This window comes from Panulirus ornatus, chromosome 3 (genome assembly GCF_036320965.1).
Source record: "Panulirus ornatus isolate Po-2019 chromosome 3, ASM3632096v1, whole genome shotgun sequence".
Classification (NCBI taxonomy): domain Eukaryota; kingdom Metazoa; phylum Arthropoda; class Malacostraca; order Decapoda; family Palinuridae; genus Panulirus; species Panulirus ornatus.
Window position 1 is genome coordinate 34,449,572 of NC_092226.1, and position 23,373 is coordinate 34,472,944.

The 23,373-nt window shown below is 40.8% G+C and overlaps 1 protein-coding gene across 2 annotated transcripts in view; it reads left to right on the forward strand.

Moving 5' to 3' along the window:
- The window catches only part of LOC139761985 (probable cytochrome P450 301a1, mitochondrial), a 125,067-nt gene that overhangs the window by 11,965 nt on the left and 89,729 nt on the right, over positions 1 to 23,373 (forward strand). For both annotated transcript variants that reach the window (XM_071686758.1, XM_071686768.1), the window contains exon 2: positions 8,745 to 8,926. In XM_071686758.1, the coding sequence (XP_071542859.1) occupies positions 8,761 to 8,926 (166 nt within the window). In that variant the 5' untranslated portion in view covers positions 8,745 to 8,760. The remainder of the gene's footprint in view (positions 1 to 8,744; positions 8,927 to 23,373) is intronic.

Consider the following 23,373-nt stretch of genomic DNA (forward strand, 5'->3'; position numbering starts at 1 on the left):
AAGATTGGGGTGCAGAATGGCAAAAGGTAAGAGCACATGAAGTTAGTAAATGAGAAAAGAGAGGCATTTGGATGGTACTAACAAGAAGAATTGCAAATGATTGGAAGATGTATAAGAGAAAGCAGCAAGAGATCAAGAAAAAGTTGCAGGGACTGAAGAGCAGGCGAGGTGAGAGAGTATCATTAAACTTTAGGGAGGATAAAAAGATGTTTTAGAAGGAGGTAAATAATGTGAGAAAGATAAGAGATCAAATGGGGACATTGGTGAAGGAAGCAAAAGGGAAAATGATAACAGGTAGTGATGGAGTGAGGAGGAGCTGGAGTGAGTATCTAGAAGAATCTATTTGATGATAGATTGACAGATGTAGGGTGCTTGTGTCAGGGTGGTATGCAGTGAGAATGGTTTGGTGAGAACAGAAGAGTTGGTGAAAGCCTTGTGGAAGATGAAATCAGGCAAGGTGGCGGGACTGGATGGTGCTGTAGTTGAATTTACTAAGAAAGGGGGTGACTGTTTTGTTGATTGGTTGGTAAGGATATTCAGTGTATGTATGGATCATGGTGAAGTGCCTGAGAATTGGAGGAATGCATGTATAGTGGCACTGTACAAAGGCCAAGGGGGTAAAGGTGAACCTTCAAACTATAGAGGTATAAGTTTGTTGAGTATACTTTGAAAATTATATGGGAGGGTGAAGGCATGTATAGAGCATCAGATTGGGAAGAAGCACTGTGGTTTCAGAAGTGGTAGAGGATGTGTGGATCAGGTATCTGCTTTGAAAAATGTGTGAGAAATACTTAGAAAAACAGGTGGATTTGTTTGTGGCATTTATGGATCTGGAGAAGGTACATGCTATGTGGAAGGTCTTCAGAACATATGGTGTGGGAGGTAAGCCACTAGAAGGAGTGAGAAGTTTATATCAATTGTGTAAAGCGTGTGTATGAGTAGGAAGAGAGTGATTGACTGTGAAGATCAGTCTGAAGCAAGGGTGTATGATGTCACCATGGTTGTTTAATTTGTTTATGGATGGGGTGTTGAAGGAGGTAAATGCAAGAGTTTTGGAGGGAAGGTCGAGTATGCAGTCTGTTGAGAATGAGAGGGCCTGAAAAGTGAGTCAGTTGTTGTTTACCAGTGATACAGCAATGGTGGCTGATTCAAGTGAGACTGCAGAAGTTGGTGACAGTTTGGAAGATTGTGCGAAAGGACAAAGTCGAGAGTAAATGTTAATAAAAGCAAGGTCATGCCGTTCAGCAGGGTTGAAGGACAAGTTAGTTGAGATGTAAGTTCGAATGGAGAAAAATTGGAGGAAGTGAAGTGTTTTGATCTGGGAGTGGACTAGGCAGCGAATGGAACCAAAGAAGTGGAAGCAAGTCATAGGGTGAGGGAGGGGGACGAAGGTTCTGGGAGCAATGAAGAATGTGTGGAAAGAAAGAACTTTGTCTCAAAGAGCAAAAACTGGTATGTTTGAAGGAATAGTAGTTCCAACAATAGCATATGGTTGTGAGGCATTGGCTATAGATAGGGTTGTGCAGAGGAGAGTGGATATGTTGAAAATGAAATGTTTGAGGACATGTGGTGTGAGTTGGTTTGATTAGTAAATAATGAAAAGGTAAGAGATATGTGCTATAAAAATTATTGTGATTGATAGAATAGAACTGAAGGTGTGGAAAGATGGCATGAAAAAGATTTTGAGTGATCAGGGCCTGAACATGCAGGAGGGTGAAAGGAGTGCATGGAAAAGAGTGAATTGGAAAGATGTGGTATAATGGGGTCGACAGACACATACTATTTTTTCTACACATCCTCCAGGTTCTCCCTATTTTCATTACCTTGCACTTACTGAGATTAAGTATCATCTGCCAGTTATGAGACCTAATGTGGAGTTTGTCTAGGTACTCTTCAAGGCTGATGCACTTGCCCTCATTCCTTCTTTCTCTCCAATCCATTAAGAAAGGCTTTTACATACACCAAGATTAACAGTGGACCTAAGACTGTACCTTGTGGCAGTCCATTTTAAAGGCCAGGCCAGCCCATTTTGAGAATGCACTTCATCCTGTATCCATTATTCCTTTCCACAATAGTAATAATCTATCCTTGCTTCTGCCTAGAACATTAGCTCCTTAATCAATCTCTGCTACGAAACAGTGTCAAACACTTCCTGGCAATCCAGTAACACCATCCATCCATCTATTTCTTCTATTCTAAGATGGAGCTCACTTACAAACCACCCTTCTTAGAGACTGACATGCAGTTCTGTGTAATATCCCAATCACCTTTTTTAAATATAGGCACAGTCTATGCCCTTTGAAACTTACATACCCTTTCCTCTAATGTCCTATAAAACAATATTTTGAATGGCCTTCCAAATGGCTTTGCAAAGTTCATCAGGACCATAAACCTTATATAGGTAAAGTTGTTTAAATAGTTTTTATATCATTGCAATCAGTGTCTATACCTTCCAAGACTTCTTCCCTTACCCACTGTGCTAACATAGGTGCAGTAACCTTTTAGATTTATCAGTCGGTTCCTCATATATTTCCTCCTCTTCCTAAAGAGCTCTTCCATCCAAGTTCCTTGGTCTGATTAATTGCCATTTAAATGATGGTTTGCTCCCGGTGAACTTATGAAAAAGTATTTGATAGCCCTTTTCCTTGTTCATAATTCTCTTTTCAGAACTGCTCTTAGTTTGTCCTCCTTACCTTGCATTGCTGCTCTATAGACCAGATACAGATTTGTTTGTATACCCCTCACCGCACAGCCCTTAGCTCTTTCACTTTTTGGCATTTGCTGTTGAACCATGTCCCGTTCCATGATCTGACTTCTTCATGGTATAATTCTCAGAACTTCTATAGCAATACTGTAAAAGAACTCCCTTTTACAATCAAAATAGTTGATTAGTTCTACATAGTTATGTCAACTATATTTCCTCTTCGAGTTTGCAGCGGCTCTGATACCTTATTTGCAACCTCTTCCACCACACATTCAAAATCATGAACTACTTGACCATTTCTTTCCAGTAAGAGCTTCATATTTGATATGTTCTTTTCCTCTACTGTTACATGTAAAGACTAAGTCAAGCAGAGGTATTGTATCATACCCTGTTTGCTCCATTTTGTGTTGATACAGGAAGTTCTCTTGTGTACATTCAAGAAACTTGTGTTTCCAATACTCTGCATTTCCTTGTGACTGAAATCTCCTGTCAGTACTTTACCATCTCTAAGGGAGTCTTTCACAACTATCCTGATTCTTTCTTCATTGTTCTAAATGTATATCTGTGTCACTACAGTTCCTAGGAGAGTTGTAGACTGACAGCATCAATATGCCCCCCTCCCCCGTGCTATTATCCATCATGTTCTGTTTGACAGTGCCATTCATTGATACCAGAGTATAATGATATCTCTTGTTAAGAGGGTCAAACTTCATCTCCTCAATCTTCATAGTCCCTCCTTATCATCACGTACCCTCTTAGATAGATTAGGTTAGACTTTAGCTTTTATGTGAGTTTTGTCTGCACCACTCCAAAACTGTCAGGGATGCCTCCTTTGATGCAATCTTTGAACTCCAGCTCCTTTACATTATCACCATCCCATCTGCATTTATATACACAACCTTCTGGATAAGATACTTGCTACTAGTTGGTTCCAGCCTCCCTGAGCTATAACTAGGATCACTGTTGCTTTCTCTAGCCTGATCCAGTTTCTCTCATTTTCTGCCTTTTCACAGGTTGCTGTAGCTATTTCTCGTGGTTTGTCGTTCTTGGCAAATACATGTTTGAATTCCTCTATTTTTTAGCAAGTATATTTGCTTCCTTTAGTACCTCTTGACTATACATTTCCTTACTGAATTTTATCCTCAGTGGACTTCCTGTAGTGTCTAGCTTGTATATCCCCATTCTCCTTATGTTTTTTACATCTCAACCTGCAACTGTCAAGTCCAGTGCATTGAATAGCTTTCTGACATGCTCCCTTACTTTGGCTTCCTTTTCTATGCTGTTTGGAAGATGGACCTTATCCATCTCAAAGATAATCACAGACTTATACTTGGTAACCTCTTTCTGTACAACTTCCCTCATTTGCAGGATAGGCCACCTTTCAGTTATATCCTGGAGTCTCATGCTGTGTCCTCTTAATTATCTTTTAACTTATCAGTAATCTGCTTTTTTATCACCACACATCCATTTTTAATGACCTTTGCCATCATAAGTCTTCCAGTAACTATACCACATGCTTCCTTGATTGTAGTGTATCTGTGTGTAAGCTGCCTTTTCAATGACTTTACGTATTCCACATTTTTTCCTGTCTGCCTAAGAATTCCTACAATTTTGACCCCCATCTTACCTCAGACCCAGAATTATCTCCTAGCTCTTGCCTCTCCTTCTCTACATTGTTTAAATGTGCCCCCATGCTGACAGCATCTTTCATTTCTATACTTAGGTGTTACGTTATTTACTGTTATACTGTTATAGTTAGTCAGTGCACCTCTCTTCTTCTCTAGCATTTATCAGATAAAAAGCCATATGAAACACAGGAGAAAGAAGAGAAAGGCCAGAATGAAATAAGAAACAGTTCAAAACACTTTTACTCATGTGCAAAATGCAAATCCAGGACCACAAATTTCAGTGGCCCACTTTTTTTTTCTCTCTCTCCCCACATTGGAGGCTCCAGTCATGGACAAAAGACCACACTGTGGCCAAGCCTTGTTTGAAATGTACAATGGATTATGAAAGGGAAAAGGAAGAAAAATGGGAGAGCATTTACAAATTTTGCGGGAAGTGAAAAACCTGTCTTTTAAAATGTGCCAGGTCATAGTTATTGCAAATGACATGAAAGGATGGAGAGTTCCAAAGCTTCGAAATATGGGGAAAGAAACAGTTATCAAAACAGCCTACCTGTGAGTTGTCAATGGCCACACTTACCACACTTAATACAGAAGAAGGTAGTTTTACAAATGATTGCCAGGGGATGAGTGAGACTCTACAAAAGCAATATGATGAATAGGAGTTTAGCAAGCCAGAAAGAACAGTAAAGATAAATGACCCAACAGACTTCTTCCTAAACAGAAATCCCATGTTTACACATGGCAGGTATCACACCCTCAACTCAAGGTTTCAAAAGGACCACTGAGAGCATGCCCATGCACTCAGCCCCAGGCTCAGACTCATGGAATTCAGTCTTCATAAAAAATGCAAGACATCTCTAACATGAGCACTAAATATCCTCTGGATAAAAAATATAGAATCAAGCATCATTCCCAAGAGTCTGAAACTGACCCACATCTCAGAGCATTAACATCATACATTGTTCAAATCTAAGAGGTAAGCTGACTGAATTTATGGAAGTGAACAATCTAAAAAAACCCAGGTGGGAAGATCTTGCCTCTTACATTTGCTCAACCATTATGAAAGGATTTTGAAGCTCTGGGGAAAAAAAAAGATTTTGAAGCTCAGGAAAAAAATGCTGATGTGATTTACACAGATTTTACAAAAGGATCTGACAAATGTGAGCATGGTGTCATAGAAATTATATGCAAAAGATAGGAAAAACTGGAAGATGGATATACAACTGTTTAACTATTAGATTACAACACATAGTTATAATCCATGCCATCTCCAGTACCTCCACATCAAAAAGCTCAGTTCCAAAAGGAACTGACTTGCAGCCCTCCTGATTCTCATTCTTATGTCTGACAATGACACAGATGCAAGCCACAGTTTCATATCCTTTGCAAGAATAAATATGAAAACCACATGAATAGAAAATGCTTAAAGTCTACAAAGAGGTATATATGAAGTCTGGAACTGGGCATTCATTAAAGATGAGTTTCAACTCCTCAGGCATGGACAAAATGAAGAAATGCTCCCATAAAATAGAAGAATAATGTGAAAGATCTCAGAGCAATAATGTCTATCAATCTTACCTTTGGCAAACACAACAAAACAACAGTTGCCTCATGCTAAGGGATGCCAGGCTGGATTCTGTGGACCTTCCAGACAGAGGAAGAAAAACCAGTGATGATATTATTCAAACCAATGATTCTTTCACAAGTTGAATATTGTTGTGTTCTAACATCACCATACAAGGTGGGCAAAATTACTAATTTAGGAAGTGTCCTGAGATCTTTCACAGCCCATATCAATATGGCAAAGGAATTACATTAATGTTAATGACTGAAAACTCTGAGGCTTTACTCCCTGGAAAATGCTAGAGGGTATGATTCCCAACATACATTCAGAAATAACATCCTACTGGCACAATGGGCGTAGACGACTTTGTAAAATACTATCTGTGAAATCCACAAGGGTAATGTGAACAAAAAGAGAGACCTTCAGGGCCCAAGACTCTTCATTCGCCATCCACCGTCAGGAACATCATGAGATGTATGTGAGACAAGTTCAAGAGTGCACTGGATAAGCACCAACAAAGTTTACTAGATAAGCCAGGCTGTAGGGGCTACTTCAGCCCGATGGCTATGACTTCCAACAGCTTGGTCAACCAATGACACTTTCTAGTAGCCTGGGCCCAGCCTGAGCTGTACGGGTGAATACTCCCAAAGACTTTCTTGCGAATTCACCTAGTCCTTAGCAGTATCCTCTAAATACTCTGCCTCATCCTCTAAGTGGTATTTTCTAAGCATTAAGCATATTCATTCTAGTGCTAATGCAGGTGCTTTTATGTTCCTTGTCTCTCCAATGGCATCTCTGCTTTCTCTTATGAATGGGTGTTTTTGTGTTGAAAGTTAAGAATCATTGTATAAAAACAAATAATTTACATGAAGCATACATACAAATTAAGAGAAATATTTCCTACAGTGTACACAAAAATCATTGTCCACCTCCCGATACATTTTCAAAGACGGTCAAACTTATGTTCTATTACTTCTTAATATCTCCTTTGGCCTTGATTGCCAATTTCAAATGTCTCGGCATGGAATTGGTAAGATTCCTGAAGTATTCTAGGTCTATGTTTTGGTCCATAGAGTCTTAATCTCCTGAATGAAGCAAGGCATTGCTGAGGTATTTCAGGAAGCAGCTGCCTGATCATAAGTTCTGAGTGCCCAGTGTGCTTAAGTCTCATATTTACTGACATTTTATGCCACTAGATGAGACTTTGGGCTTTTTCCTCCACATAAAAGTAGGGGCTAACCATCTTGATGCACAGTGGAAGAAATACAATGCACAAAAGTGAATTCCCAAAATGAAGTGGCAGCCCAGAACAGTAAACACAGAAGATAGTTCACTCAAGATAGCCTGAGACACACTGAGGCAAGTTGCTGGTACTCACACCATTAGAAACACTAGTCTCGGCAACCAAATGTACGATGATTTCACCCTGAGAGTGTCATATGCTTGTACCCACAATACACCATAAAATGTATTGCCTTCGAAAATATATGGGGAGCAGTGTTTTTTGACGACACCGTATTGTAAATTGTAAGATACAGCTCTTATCATGCTTAACCATAGGGTTGTGGGTTGCTAATATAATGCTGTTCACTAATCCAGTTAAGGGATTCACAAAATTATACTGATAAGTATTCTTTTTTTTTTCTTCTTTTTTTTTTTAAAGCAGCAGTAGGGTATTTCAGTCATATGGTGGCTATATTGGTAAATTTTTAGCATTAAAGTTTGGCTAGTATTACCTGAAGGTGTAAAAGTGAAGAGAAGGAATGTCAGAAACTTCTACATGCATTCTCTTCTCTTCACTTGGGAATCGGCATTTGTGAAAGATTTTCCTCATGATGTGTTCTGACTCTGGTATTTATGAAATAAATGCTAAAATGAGATGGAAATGAGATGTTTGAGGACAATATGTGGTGTGAGGTGGTTTGATCGAGTAAGTAATAACAGGGTAAGAGAGATGTGTGGTAATAAAAAGAGTGTGGCTGAGAGAGCAGAAGAGGGTGTTTTGAAATGGTTTGGTCACATGGAGAGAATGAGTGAGGAAAGATTGACCAATGGGATATATGTGTCAGAGGTGGAAGGAACGAGGAGAAGTGGGAGACCAAATTGGAGGTGGAAAGATGGAGTGAAAAAGATTTTGAGTGATCGGGGCCTGAACATGCAGGAGGGCGAAAGGCATGCAAGGAATAGAGTGAATTGGAATGGTGTGGAATACCGGGGTCGACGTGCTGTCAATGGATTGAACCAGGGCATGTGAAGCGTCTGGGGTAAACCATGGAAAGTTCTGTGGGGCCTGGATGTGGAAAGGGAGCTGTGGTTTTGGTGCATTATACATGACAGCTAGAGACTGAGTGTGAACGAATGTGGCCTGTGTTGTCTTTTCCTAGCACTACCTCCTGCACATGTGGGGGGAGGGGGTTGTTATTTCATGAATGGCGGGGTGGCGATGGGAATGAATAAAGGCAGAGAGTATGAATTATGTACATGTGTATATATGTATATGTCTGTGTGTGTATATGTATGTATACATTGAGATGTATAGGTATGTATATTTGCATGTGTGGACATGTATGTATATACATGTGTATGAGGGTGGGTTGGGCCATTCTTTCGACTGTTTCCTTGCGCTACCTCACTAACGCGGGAGACAGTGACAAAGTAAAATAAATAAATAAATATAAATGCTAAAATTAAGATATAATGAAATGTAGTCATATACGTAATGTATTCTCATTCTCATAATTTAGCTACCTCATATCATCAGTATAGTATTATTTGATGCAGAAAGACTTGTAACTTTAAAGAAAAAAAATTCTAGCTGCATTGGTGATATGCTTCTTTTTTTTTGCAGCATAAGTAGCAAAAAAATGTTTTCACTACAGTCTGCCATGTTGAGTACCACAGAGCGGATATTACACCAGTGTACAGCAGCAACTACAGTCAGAGCAAGATCTACAGTGTCATCCATAGAAGTTCCGGGACCCAAATGTTATCCTCTGATTGGCTGCCTCCCCAGCATGATTACTGATAAAGGTTAAGAAATTACTCTAGTAATTAATGTTTTCTCTACTAAATCTAGAAAATATGTATCAGTACATTACATTGCTTATAAAAGTTGTATAAAATTTTACTTAACAATTTTGGTTATAAAGAAATACATTTGGGTTTTGCATTCTATCATATATCATGGCTTGCTAAATCCTTTCCTTGCAGACCACTAGTTTGATATATTGTGTTAAAATTTTAACAACACAGTCAACTTTTTCTATGAAGGTTCATTCAGTTTTCATCAAGAAGAGGTGAAAAAGAAGGCAAATGAGAGATGGGGTGAAAGAGTATCATCAAATTTTAGGGAGAATAAAGGGGTGAAAGAGTATCATCAAATTTTAGGGAGAGTAAAAAGATGTTTTGGAAGGAGGTAAATAAAGTGCATAAAACTTGAGAACAAATGGGAACATCAGTGAAGGGGTCAAATGGGGAGGTAATAACAAGTAGTGATCAGTGAGAGGGAGATGGAGTGAATATTTAGGTTTGTTGAATGTGTTTGATGATACCGAGGCAGATATAAGGTGTTTTGGTCGAGGTGGTGTGCGAAGTGAGAGGGTCAAGGAGAATGGTTGGGTGAACAGAGAAGAGGTAAGGAAAGCTTTGCAGAAGATGAAAGCCGGCAAGGTGGTGGGTTGGGATGGTACTGCAGTGGAATATATAAAACAAAGGGGTGACTGTGTTGTTGACTGGCTGGAAAGGATATTCAATGTATGTATGGATCATGGTGAAGTGCTTAAGGATTGACAGAATGCATGCATAGTGCCATTGTACAAAGGCAAAAGGAATAAAGGTGAGTGTTCAGATTACAAAGACATAAGCCTGTTGAGTATTCCTGGGAAGTTATATCGGAGGGTATTGATTGAGAGGGTAAAGGCATGTACAGAGCATCAGATTGGAGAAGTGGTAATAGAGGAAGTGTGGTAATAGAGGTGGTAATAGAAGTGGTAATAGAGGATGTGTGGATCGGGTGTTTGCTCTGAAGAATGTATGATAGAAATGCTTAGAAAAACGGATGGATTTGTATGTAGCATTTATGGATCTGGAGAAGGCATATGATAGGGTGGATAGAGATGCTTTGTGGAAGGTATGAACAGTATATGGTGTGGGAGGTAAGTTGCTAAAAGCAGTGAAAAGTTTTTATCGAGGATGTAAGGCATGTGTATGAGTGGAAAAAGAGGAAAGTGATTGGTTCCCAGAGAATGTCGGTTTACCAAATGGCGTCCTAGCTTGGTCTCTTCAATGTATATCAACTGACTTATATTTCTCTCTTGTGTCTCCCCTGATGATGTGATTATTACACGAAAGTGCGCTTGGTAACTTATCATGTTTCATTTTCCCCGTGGACTCATAGGAATATGAGACAGCGATAAAGTATGATAAATAAATAAATATAAATAAATATAAATATATATATAGGGATAGGGGAGAAAGAATACTTCCCACGTATTCCCTGCGTGTCGTAGAGGGCGACTAAAAGGGGAGGGAGCGGGGGGCTGGAAATCCTCCCCTCTCACTTTTTTTTTTAATTTTCCAAAAGAGGGAACAGAGAAGGGGCCCAGGTGAGGATATTCCCTCAAGGGCCCAGTCCTCTGTTCTCAACGCTACCTCGCTAATGCGGGAAATGGCGAATAGTATGAAAGAAAAGAAAAAAAAAAAAAAATATATATATATATATATATATATATATATATATATATATATATATATATATATATATATATATATATATATATCTATATATATATATATATATATGTATATGTCTGTGTTTGTATATATATGTATACGTTGAGACGTATAGGTATGTATATTTGCTTGAGTGGACGTGTATGTATATACATGTGTATGTCAGTGGGTAGGGCCATTCTTTCGTCTGTTTCCTTGCGCTACCTCGCTAACGCGGGAGACAGCAACAAAGCAAAATAAATGAATAAATAAAATTTATATATATATATATATATATATATATATATATATATATATATATATATATATATATATAGAAGTGTCAGTTTTCTAAATTGTTTCTTACATTTTTCATATGTATATATATGTATGTGTGTGTGTGTGCGTATGTATGTGTATGTGTGTGTATGTGTATATGTATATATATATGTATATTATCCCTGGGGATAGGGGTGAAAGAATACTTCCCTCGTATTCCTCGCGTGTCGTAGAAAGCGACTAGAGGGGACGGGAGCGGGGGGCCAGAAATCCTCCCCTCCTTGTATTAACTTTCTAAAATGGGAAACAGAAGAAGGAGTCAAGCGGGGAGTGCTCATCCTCCTCGAAGGCTCAGAGTGGGGTGCCTAAATGTGTGTGGATGTAACCAAGATGTGAAAAAAGGAGAGATAGGTAGTATGTTTGAGGGAAGGAACCTGGATGTTTTGGCTCTGAGTGAAACGAAGCTCAAGGGTAAAGGGGAAGAGTGGTTTGGGAATGTCTGGGGAGTAAAGTCAGGGGTTAGTGAGAGGACAAGAGCAAGGGAAGGAGTAGCAATACTCCTGAAACAGGAGTTGTGGGAGTATGTGATAGAGTGTAAGAAAGTAAATTCTCGATTAATATGGGTAAAACTGAAAGTTGATGGAGAGACGTGGGTGATTATTGGTGCATATGCACCTGGGCATGAGAAGAAAGATCAAGAGAGGCAAGTGTTTTGGGAGCAGCTGAATGAGTGTGTTAGTGGTTTTGATGCACGAGACCGGGTTATAGTGATGGGTGATTTGAATGCAAAGGTGAGTAATGTGGCAGTTGAGGGAATAATTGGTATACATGGGGTGTTCAGTGTTGTAAATGGAAATGGTGAAGAGCCTGTAGATTTATGTGCTGAAAAAGGACTGATGATTGGGAATACCTGGTTTAAAAAGCGAGATATACATAAGTATACTTATGTAAGTAGGAGAGATGGCCAGAGAGCGTTATTGGATTACGTGTTAATTGACAGGCGTGCGAAAGAGAGACTTTTGGATGTTAATGTGCTGAGAGGTGCAACTGGAGGGATGTCTGATCATTATCTTGTGGAGGCTAAGGTGAAGATTTGTATGGGTTTTCAGAAAAGAAGAGTGAATGTTGGGGTGAAGAGGATGGTGAGAGTAAGTGAGCTTGAGAAGGAGACCTGTGTGAGGAAGTACCAGGAGAGACTGAGTACAGAATGGAAAAAGGTGAGAACAATGGAAGCAAGGGGAGTGGGGGAGGAATGGGATGTATTTAGGGAATCAGTGAAGGATTGCGGAAAAGATGCTTGTGGCATGAGAAGAGTGGGAGGTGGGTTGATTAGAAAGGGTAGTGAGTGGTGGGATGAAGAAGTAAGAGTATTAGTGAAAGAGAAGAGAGAGGCATTTGGACGATTTTTGCAGGGAAAAAATGCAATTGAGTGGGAGATGTATAAAAGAAAGAGACAGGAGGTCAAGAGAAAGGTGCAAGAGGTGAAAAAAAGGGCAAATGAGAGTTGGGGTGAGAGAGTATCATTAAATTTTAGGGAGAATAAAAAGATGTTCTGGAAGGAGGTAAATAAAGTGCGTAAGACAAGGGAGCAAATGGGAACTTCAGTGAAGGGCGCAAATGGGGAGGTGATAACAAGTAGTGGTGATGTGAGAAGGAGATGGAGTGAGTATTTTGAAGGTTTGTTGAATGTGTTTGATGATAGAGTGGCAGATACAGGGTGTTTTGGTCGAGGTGGTGTGCAAAGTGAGAGGGTTAGGGAAAATGATTTGGTAAACAGAGAAGAGGTAGTGAAAGCCTTGCGGAAGATGAAAGCCGGCAAGGCAGCAGGTTTGGATGGTATTGCAGTGGAATTTATTAAAAAAGGGGGTGACTGTATTGTTGACTGGTTGGTAAGGTTATTTAATGTATGTATGACTCATGGTGAGGTGCCTGAAGATTGGCGGAATGCGTGCATAGTGCCATTGTACAAAGGCAAAGGGGATAAGAGTGAATGCTCAAATTACAGAGGTATAAGTTTGTTGAGTATTCCTGGTAAATTATATGGGAGGGTATTGATTGAGAGGGTGAAGGCATGTACAGAGCATCAGATTGGGGAAGAGCAGTGTGGTTTCAGAAGTGGTAGAGGATGTGTGGATCAGGTGTTTGCTTTGAAGAATGTATGTGAGCAATACTTAGAAAAGCAAATGGATTTGTATGTAGCATTTATGGATCTGGAGAAGGCATATGATAGAGTTGATAGAGATGCTCTGTGGAAGGTATTAAGAATATATGGTGTGGGAGGAAAGTTGTTAGAAGCAGTGAAAAGTTTTTATCGAGGATGTAAGGCATGTGTACGTGTAGGAAGAGAGGAAAGTGATTGGTTCTCAGTGAATGTAGGTTTGCGGCAGGGGTGTGTGATGTCTCCATGGTTGTTTAATTTGTTTATGGATGGGGTTGTTAGGGAGGTAAATGCAAGAGTTTTGGAAAGAGGGGCAAGTATGAAGTCTGTTGGGGATGAGAGAGCTTGGGAAGTGAGTCAGTTGTTGTTCGCTGATGATACAGCGCTGGTGGCTGATTCATGTGAGAAACTGCAGAAGCTGGTGACTGAGTTTGGTAAAGTGTGTGGAAGAAGAAAGTTAAGAGTAAATGTGAATAAGAGCAAGGTTATTAGGTACAGTAGGGTTGAGGGTCAAGTCAATTGGGAGGTGAGTTTGAATGGAGAAAAACTGGAGGAAGTGAAGTGTTTTAGATATCTGGGAGTGGATCTGGCAGCGGATGGACCATGGAAGCGGAAGTGGATCATAGGGTGGGGGAGGGGGCGAAAATTCTGGGGGCCTTGAAGAATGTGTGGAAGTCGAGAACATTATCTCGGAAAGCAAAAATGGGTATGTTTGAAGGAATAGTGGTTCCAACAATGTTGTATGGTTGCGAGGCGTGGGCTATGGATAGAGTTGTGCGCAGGAGGATGGATGTGCTGGAAATGAGATGTTTGAGGACAATGTGTGGTGTGAGGTGGTTTGATCGAGTGAGTAACGTAAGGGTAAGAGAGATGTGTGGAAATAAAAAGAGCGTGGTTGAGAGAGCAGAAGAGGGTGTTTTGAAGTGGTTTGGGCACATGGACAGGATGAGTGAGGAAAGATTGACCAAGAGGATATATGTGTCGGAGGTGGAGGGAGCAAGGAGAAGAGGGAGACCAAATTGGAGGTGGAAAGATGGAGTGAAAAAGATTTTGTGTGATCGGGGCCTGAACATGCAGGAGGGTGAAAGGAGGGCAAGGAATAGAGTGAATTGGAGCGATGTGGTATACCGGGGTTGACGTGCTGTCAGTGGATTGAATCAAGGCATGTGAAGCGTCTGGCATAAACCATGGAAAGCTGTGTAGGTATGTATATTTGCGTGTGTGGACGTATGTATATACATGTGTATGGGGGGGGGTTGGGCCATTTCTTTCGTCTGTTTCCTTGCGCTACCTCGCAAACGCGGGAGACAGCGACAAAGTATAAAAAAAAAATAAAAATATATATATATATATATATATATATATATATATATATATATATATATATATATATATATATATATATATTCATTTTACTTTGTCGCTGTCTCCCGCGTTAGTGAGGTAGCGCAAGGAAACAGACGAAAGAATGGCCCAACCCACCCACATACACATGTATATACATACATGTCCACACACACAAATATACATACCTATACATCTCAATGTACACATATATATACACACACAGACATATACATATATACACATGTACATAATTCATACTGTCTGCCTTTATCCATCCCCATTGCCACCCCACCACACATGAAATAACAACCCCCTTCCCTACATATGTGCGAGGTAGCGCTAGGAAAAGACAACAAAGGCCATATTCGTTGACACAGTCTCTAGTTGTCATGTATAATGCACCGAAACCACAGCTCCCTTTCCATATCCAGGCCCCATAGAACTTTCCATGGTTTACCCCAGATGCTTCACATGCCCTGGTTCAATCCACTGACAGCACGTCGACCCCGGTATACCACATCGTTCCAATTCACTCTATTCCTTGCATGCCTTTCACCCTCCTGCATGTTCAGGCCCCGACCACTCAAAATCTTTTTCACTCCATCTTTCCACCTCCAATTTGGTCTCCCACTTCTTCTCGTTCCCTCCACCTCTGACACATATATCCTATTGGTCAATCTTTCCTCACTCGTTCTCTCCATGTGACCAGACCATTTCAAAATGCCCTCTTCTGCTCTCTCAACCACACTCTTTTTATTACCACACATCTCTCTTACCCTGTTATTACTTACTCGATCAAACCAACTCACACCACATATTGTCCTCAAACATCTCATTTCCAGCACATCCACCTTCCTCCACACAACTATATCCATAGCCCATGCTTTGCAACCATATAACATTGCTGGAACCACTCTTCCTTCAAACATACCCATTTTTGCTTTCTGAGATAATGTTCTTGACTTCCACACATTCTTCAACACTCCCAGAACTTTCACCCCCTCCCTCACCTTATAATTCACTTTCACTTCCATGGTTCCATCCGCTGCCAAATCCACTCCCAGATATCTAAAACACTTTACTTCTTCCAGTTTTTCTCCATTCAAACTTACCTCCCAATTGACTTGTCCCTTAACCCTACTGTACCTAATAACCTTGCTCTTAACCCTACTGTACCTAATCACCTTGCTCTTATCACATTTACTTTCAGCTTCCTTCTTTCACATACTTTACAAAACTCAGTCACCAACTTCTGCAGTTTCTCATACGAATCGGCCACCAGCACTGTATCATCAGCGAACAACAATTGACTCACTTCCCAAGCTCTCTCATCCACAACAGATTGCATACTTGCCCCTCTTTCCAAAACTCTTGAATTCACCTCCCTAACAACCACATCCATAAACAAACTAAACAACTATGGAGACATCACACACCCCTGCCGCAAACCAACATTCACTGAAAACCAATCACTTTCCTCTCTTCCTACACATACACATGCCTTACATCCTCGATAAAAACTTTTCACTGCATATATATATATATATATATATATATATATATATATATATATTTTTTTTTTTTTTTTTTTTTTTTTTATACTTTGTCGCTGTCTCCCGCGTTTGCGAGGTAGCGCAAGGAAACAGACGAAAGAAATGGCCCAACCCCCCCCCCCCATACACATGTACATACACACGTCCAGACACGCAAATATACATACCTACACAGCTTTCCATGGTTTACCCCAGACGCTTCACATGCCTTGCTTCAATCCATTGACAGCACGTCAACCCCTGTATACCACATGACTCCAATTCACTCTATTTCTTGCCCTCCTTTCACCCTCCTGCATGTTCAGGCCCCGATCACACAAAATCTTTTTCACTCCATCTTTCCACCTCCAATTTGGTCTCCCTCTTCTCCTCGTTCCCTCCACCTCCGACACATATATCCTCTTGGTCAATCTCTCCTCACTCATTCTCTCCATGTGCCCAAACCATTTCAAAACACCCTCTTCTGCTCTCTCGACCACGCTCTTTTTATTTCCACACATCTCTCTTACCCTTACGTTACTTACTCGATCAAACCACCTCACACCACACATTGTCCTCAAACATCTCATTTCCAGCACATCCATCCTCCTGCGCACATCTCTATCCATAGCCCACGCCTCGCAACCATACAGCATTGTTGGAACCACTATTCCCTCAAACATACCCATTTTTGCTTTCCGAGATAATGTTCTCGACTTCCACACATTTTTCAAGGCTCCCAAAATTTTCGCCCCCTCCCCCACCCTATGATCCACTTCCGCTTCCATGGTTCCATCCGCTGACAGATCCACTCCCAGATATCTAAAACACTTCACTTCCTCCAGTTTTTCTCCATTCAAACTCACCTCCCAATTGACTTGACCCTCACCCCTACTGTACCTAATAACCTTGCTCTTATTCACATTTACTCTCAACTTTCTTCTTCCACACACTTTACCAAACTCAGTCACCAGCTTCTGCAGTTTCTCACATGAATCAGCCACCAGCGCTGTATCATCAGCGAACAACAATTGACTCACTTCCCAAGCTCTCTCATCCCCAACAGACTTCATACTTGCCCCTCTTTCCAGGACTCTTGCATTCACCTCCTTTACAACCCCATCCATAAACAAATTAAACAACCATGGAGACATCACACACCCCTGCCGCAAACCTACATCCACTGAGAACCAATCACTTTCCTCTCTTCCTACACGTACACATGCCTTACATCCTCGATAAAAACTTTTCACTGCTTCTAACAACTTGCCTCCCACACCATATATTCTTAATACCTTCCACAGAGCATCTCTATCAACTCTATCATATGCCTTCTCCAGATCCATAAATGCTACATACAAATCCATTTGCTTTTCTAAGTATTTCTCACATACATTCTTCAAAGCAAACACCTGATCCACACATCCTCTACCACTTCTGAAACCGCACTGCTCTTCCCCAATCTGATGCTCTGTACATGCCTTCACCCTCTCAATCAATACCCTCCCATATAATTTACCAGGAATACTCAACAAACTTATACCTCTGTAATTTGAGCACTCACTCTTATCCCCTTTGCCTTTGTACAATGGCACTATGCACGCATTCCGCCAATCCTCAGGCACCTCACCATGAGTCATACATACATTAAATAACCTTACCAACCAGTCAACAATACAGTCACCCCCTTTCTTAATAAATTCCACTGCAATACCATCCAAACCTGCTGCCTTGCCGGCTTTCATCTTCCGCAAAGCTTTTACTACCTCTTCTCTGTTTATCAAATCATTTTCCCTAACCCTCTCACTTTGCACACCACCTCGACCAAAACACCCTATATCTGCCACTCTGTCATCAGACACATTCAACAAACCTTCAAAATACTCATTCCATCTCCTTCTCACATCACCGCTACTTGTTATCACCTCCCCATTTACGCCCTTCACTGAAGTTCCCATTTGCTCCCTTGTCTTACGCACCCTATTTACCTCCTTCCAGAACATCTTTTTATTCTCCCTAAAATTTACTGATAGTCTCTCACCCCAACTCTCATTTGCCCTTTTTTTCACCTCTTGCACCTTTCTCTTGACCTCCTGTCTCTTTCTTTTATACTTCTCCCACTCAATTGCATTTTTTCCCTGCAAAAATCGTCCAAATGCCTCTCTCTTCTCTTTCACTAATACTCTTACTTCTTCATCCCACCACTCACTACCCTTTCTAAACAGCCCACCTCCCACTCTTCTCATGCCACAAGCATCTTTTGCGCAATCCATCACTGATTCCCTAAATACATCCCATTCCTCCCCGACTCCCCTTACTTCCATTGTTCTCACCTTTTTCCATTCTGTACACAGTCTCTCCTGGTACTTCCCCACACAGGTCTCCTTCCCAAGCTCACTTACTCTCACCACCTTCTTCACCCCAACATTCACTCCTCTTTTCTGAAAACCCATACTAATCTTCACCTTAGCCTCCACAAGATAATGATCAGACATCCCTCCAGTTGCACCTCTCAGCACATTAACATCCAAAAGTCTCTCTTTCGCACGCCTGTCAATTAACACGTAATCCAATAACGCTCTCTGGCCATCTCTCCTACTTACATAAGTATACTTATGTATATCTCGCTTTTTAAACCAGGTATTCCCAATCATCAGTCCTTTTTCAGCACATAAATCTACAAGCTCTTCACCATTTCCATTTACAACACTGAACACCCCATGCATACCAATTATTCCCTCAACTGCCACATTACTCACCTTTGCATTCAAATCACCCATCACTATAACCCGGTCTCGTGCATCAAAACCGCTAACACACTCATTTAGCTGCTCCCAAAACACTTGCCTCTCATGATCTTTCTTCTCATGCCCAGGTGCATATGCACCAATAATCACCCACCTCTCTCCATCAACTTTCAATTTTACCCATATTAATCTAGAATTTACTTTCTTACATTCTATCACATACTCCCACAACTCCTGTTTCAGGAGTATTGCTACTCCTTCCCTTGCTCTTGTCCTCTCACTAACCCCTGACTTCACTCCCCAGACATTTCCAAACCACTCTTCCCCTTTACCCTTGAGCTTCGTTTCACTCAGAGCCAAAACATCCAGGTTCCTTTCCTCAAACATACTACCTATCTCTCCTTTTTTCACATCTTGGTTACATCCACACACATTTAGGCACCCCACTCTGAGCCTTCGAGGAGGATGATCACTCCCCGCGTGACTCCTTCTTCTGTTTCCCATTTTAGAAAGTTAATACAAGGACGGGAGGATTTCCGGCCCCCCGCTCCCGTCCCCTCTAGTCGCTTTCTACGACACGCGAGGAATACGTGGGAAGTATTCTTTCACCCCTATCCCCAGGGATAATATACATATATATATACATACACACACACACACACACACACACACATATGCACATACACACACACACACACACATACATATATATACATATGAAAAACCAAAACATACATATATATACATATGAAAAACCAAACCCGAACATGCGGATTAATCCGAAGGATATTGAGGATTTCTACCAGTCGTTCTTTTACGAATTAGAAATCGTCCCTCCGTGAATAAAAATTCTTCCCCGAATCATTGACTTAAAGTGAATATACGATTCTCCCCCAAGCCCTCTTTCTTCCAGTGAAGGGAGCACATTATTCTTCATATATTTCAAAATTAAATGGAATATCTCTTTGGCTGTGCTCAATTAGGCGCATTTCGGGAATCATCAAAGAGAAATCACGATCAAAGATGAAAGTTCATGATTGGTTAAAACTCTTTGGGGCCTTCTGACGTGAGCCAATCAGAGCCTTCCTACTTGAGGTCGGCCCAGCCATTAGTAGAGTTTGATGACTTCGTCAAAACGTCGTCTTCTTACTGAACCCTGACAACAACGAGGGGAGGATATATAACTGGGTGACTTCCTCTGGTTGTGATGGATGACGGTGGACGCTCTCTGGTTGTGGTTGTTGGCAGATGACTTCTTTTTTTTTTTTTTGCTTTGTCGCTGTCTCCCGCGTTTGCGAGGTAGCGCAAGGAAACAGACGAAAGAATGGCCCAACCCACTCACATACACATGTATATACATAAACGCCCACACACACACATATACAACCCTATACATTTCAAAGTATACATACATATACATACACAGATATATACATGTATACACATATACATATTCATACATGCTGCCTTCATTCATTCCCGCTGCCACCCCACCACACATGAAATGGCATCCTCCTCCCCCTGTGTGCTTGCAAGTTGGTGCTAAGAAAAGACAACAAAGTCCACATTCACTCACACTCAGTCTCTAGCTGTCATGTGTAATGCACTGAAACTACAGCTCCCTTTGCACATCCAAACCCCACAAAACTTTCCATGGTTTACCCCAGACACTTCACATGTCCTGGTACAAACCACTGACAGCACTATGATCCCAGTATAACACATTGTTGACAGCACATCGACCCCAGTATACCACATCGTTCCAATGCACTCTTTTCATTGCATGCCTTTCACCCTCCAGTATGTTCAGGCCCCATTCACTCAAAATCTTTTTCATTCCATCCTTCCACCTCCAATTTGGCATCCCACTTCTCTTGTTCCCTCCACCTCTGAGACATATATCCTCTTTGTCAATATTTCCTCACTCATTCCCTCCATGTGACCAAACTATATTAATACACCCTCTTCTGCTCTCTCAACCACACTCTTTTCATTACCACACATCTCTCTTACCCTTTCATTACTTACTTGATCAAACCACCTCACACCACATATTGTCCTCAAATATCTCATTTCCAGCACATCCACCCTTCTCTGCACAATCCTATCTATAGCCCATGCCTCACAACCATATAACATTGTTGGAACCACCATTCCTTCAAACATAATCATTTTTTCTCTCCGAGATAACGTTATTCACATTTACTTTCAGCTTTCTTCTTTCACACACTTTACCAAACTTGGTCTCCAATTTCTGAAATTTCCCACCCGAATCAGCCACCAGCGCTGTATCATCAGTGAACAACAACTGACTCACTTCCCAAGCCCTCTCATCCACAACAGATTGCATACTTGCCCGACTCTCCACAACTCTTGCATTCACCTCCCTAACAACCCCATCCATAAACAAATTAAGCAACCATGGAGACATCACGCACCCCTGCTACAAACTGACATTCACTGGGAACCAATCACTTTCCTCTTTTTCCACTCGTACACATACCTTACATCCTCGATAAAAATTTTCATTGCTTCAAGCAACTTACCTCCCACACCATATACTCTTAATACCTTCCACAGAGCATCTCTATCAACTCTATCATATGCCTTCTCCAGGTTCATAAATGCTACAAACAAATCCATCTGTTTTTCTAATTATTTCTCACATACATTCTTCAAAGCAAACACCTGATCCACACATCCTTTACCACTTCTGAAACCACACTGCTCTTCTCCAATCTGATGCTCTGTACATGCCTTCACCCTCTCAACCAATACCCTCCCATATAATTCCCCAAAAATACTCAACATACTTATGCCTCTGTAGTTTGAACACTCACCTTTATCCCCTTTGCCTTTATACAGTGGCACTATGCATGCATTCCACCAATCCTCAGGCTTTTCACCACGTTCCATACATACAATGAATATCCTTACCAACCAATGAACAACACCGCCACCCGCTTTTTCAATAAATCCCACTGCAGTACCGTCCAAACCCACCACCTTGCCAGATTTCATCTTCTGCAAAGCTTTCACAACCTCTTCTCCCTTTACTAAACCATATATACGTATACATATATATTCTTTTATTTATTATTTTACTTAATTGCCGTCTCCCAAGTTAGCAAGGTAGCGCAAGGAAACAGACAAGGAATGGCCTAACCCACCCACATACACATGTATATACATAAATGCCCACACACAGACTTATACATACATACATACATATACATTTCAACATATACATACATATACATACACAGACATATACATATATACACACATGTACATATTCATACTTGCTGCCTTCATCCATCCCGTTGCCACCCCGCCACAAATGAAAGAGCACCCCCCCCCAGCAAGGTCGTGCCAGGAAAAGACAAAAAAAAAGGGCCATATTCGTTCACACTCAGTCTCTAGCTGTCATGTGTAATGTACCGAAACCACAGCTCCCTTTCCACATCCAGGCCCCACAGACCTTTCCATGGTTTAGCCCAGATGCTTCACATGCCCTGGTTCAATCCATTGACAGCTCATCCACCCCAGTTTACCACATCATTCCAATTCACTCTTTCCCTTGCATGCCTTTCACCCTCCTGTATATTCAGGCTCCGATCGCTCAAAAGATTTTTCACTCCATTCTTCCACCTCCAATTTGGTCTCCCGCTTCTCCTTCTTCCCTCCAACTTTGATACATATATCCTCTTTGTCAATCTTTCCCCACTCTTCCTCTTCATGTGTCCAAACCACACTCTTTTTATTACCACACATTTCTCACCCCTTTCATTTCTTACTCGATCAAACCACTAAATGGACATTCACTTCCCGTGAACAAAATACTAATCATTCTAGACAACATACAACACATGTAACAGCCACTCCCCTTACCAATAACATTAACACAAAAGCAACACACAAACTACATTACACCAAAACACTACCTGACAATATTTGGACAAGAAAATGAATCCTATAACATCATTTACAAATAGTTCATTCTTTCTTTCCTAAACTATGCTACACCTTCCTCATATTCTGTCTCAAAAGCAAATATCATAGAACTGGAAACCAAGCAGAATAGTGCACTCTGTCACTGGCTGCCTAGCAACCACAAACACTCAAAATCTACAAATGAAAAAATGATCCTCTCAATATACCCCACCTCAATGTGCTTGGCACTCCATTCTATGCAACAGCATTTGCTTCAGCAATCTTTAATCACAGACTTCCCCATGCCCAACAAATGTTAATACTGACAAAATGCTTACAGTCTAAAATGAACATTGGGAAGTTAAGTTAGGGACATTTAAAAAGAAGCAGAAGTTAAATTAAGATGTTATAATGGCTGCTGTTCCTGATCAGATCTTCAGGTGGTGATGGCTGCTTTTTAAGGATTATTGGGTTTAGTAAAAGTATGCTATATTCATTCCAGATATTATCTCATGAACTGGAAATGAATTCATGGCTCACCTATTTCAAGTCTTGGATCTCTGGCATCGTTTTGGCATGCACTTTTGTTAAGACAATATATGAAAATTTGAAATTCGATCATGTTTGACAAAACATCCAGTTGCGTAGACAGGGGAGAATTTTAATAGCTTGTGTGTCTCATCACCAAGATAACTATGTCTGCTAAGGTATAGACTATTAAGTCAGTAAGATTATAAATGCTAAAAGTCTTTAAGTTGCCACTTGTCTTTT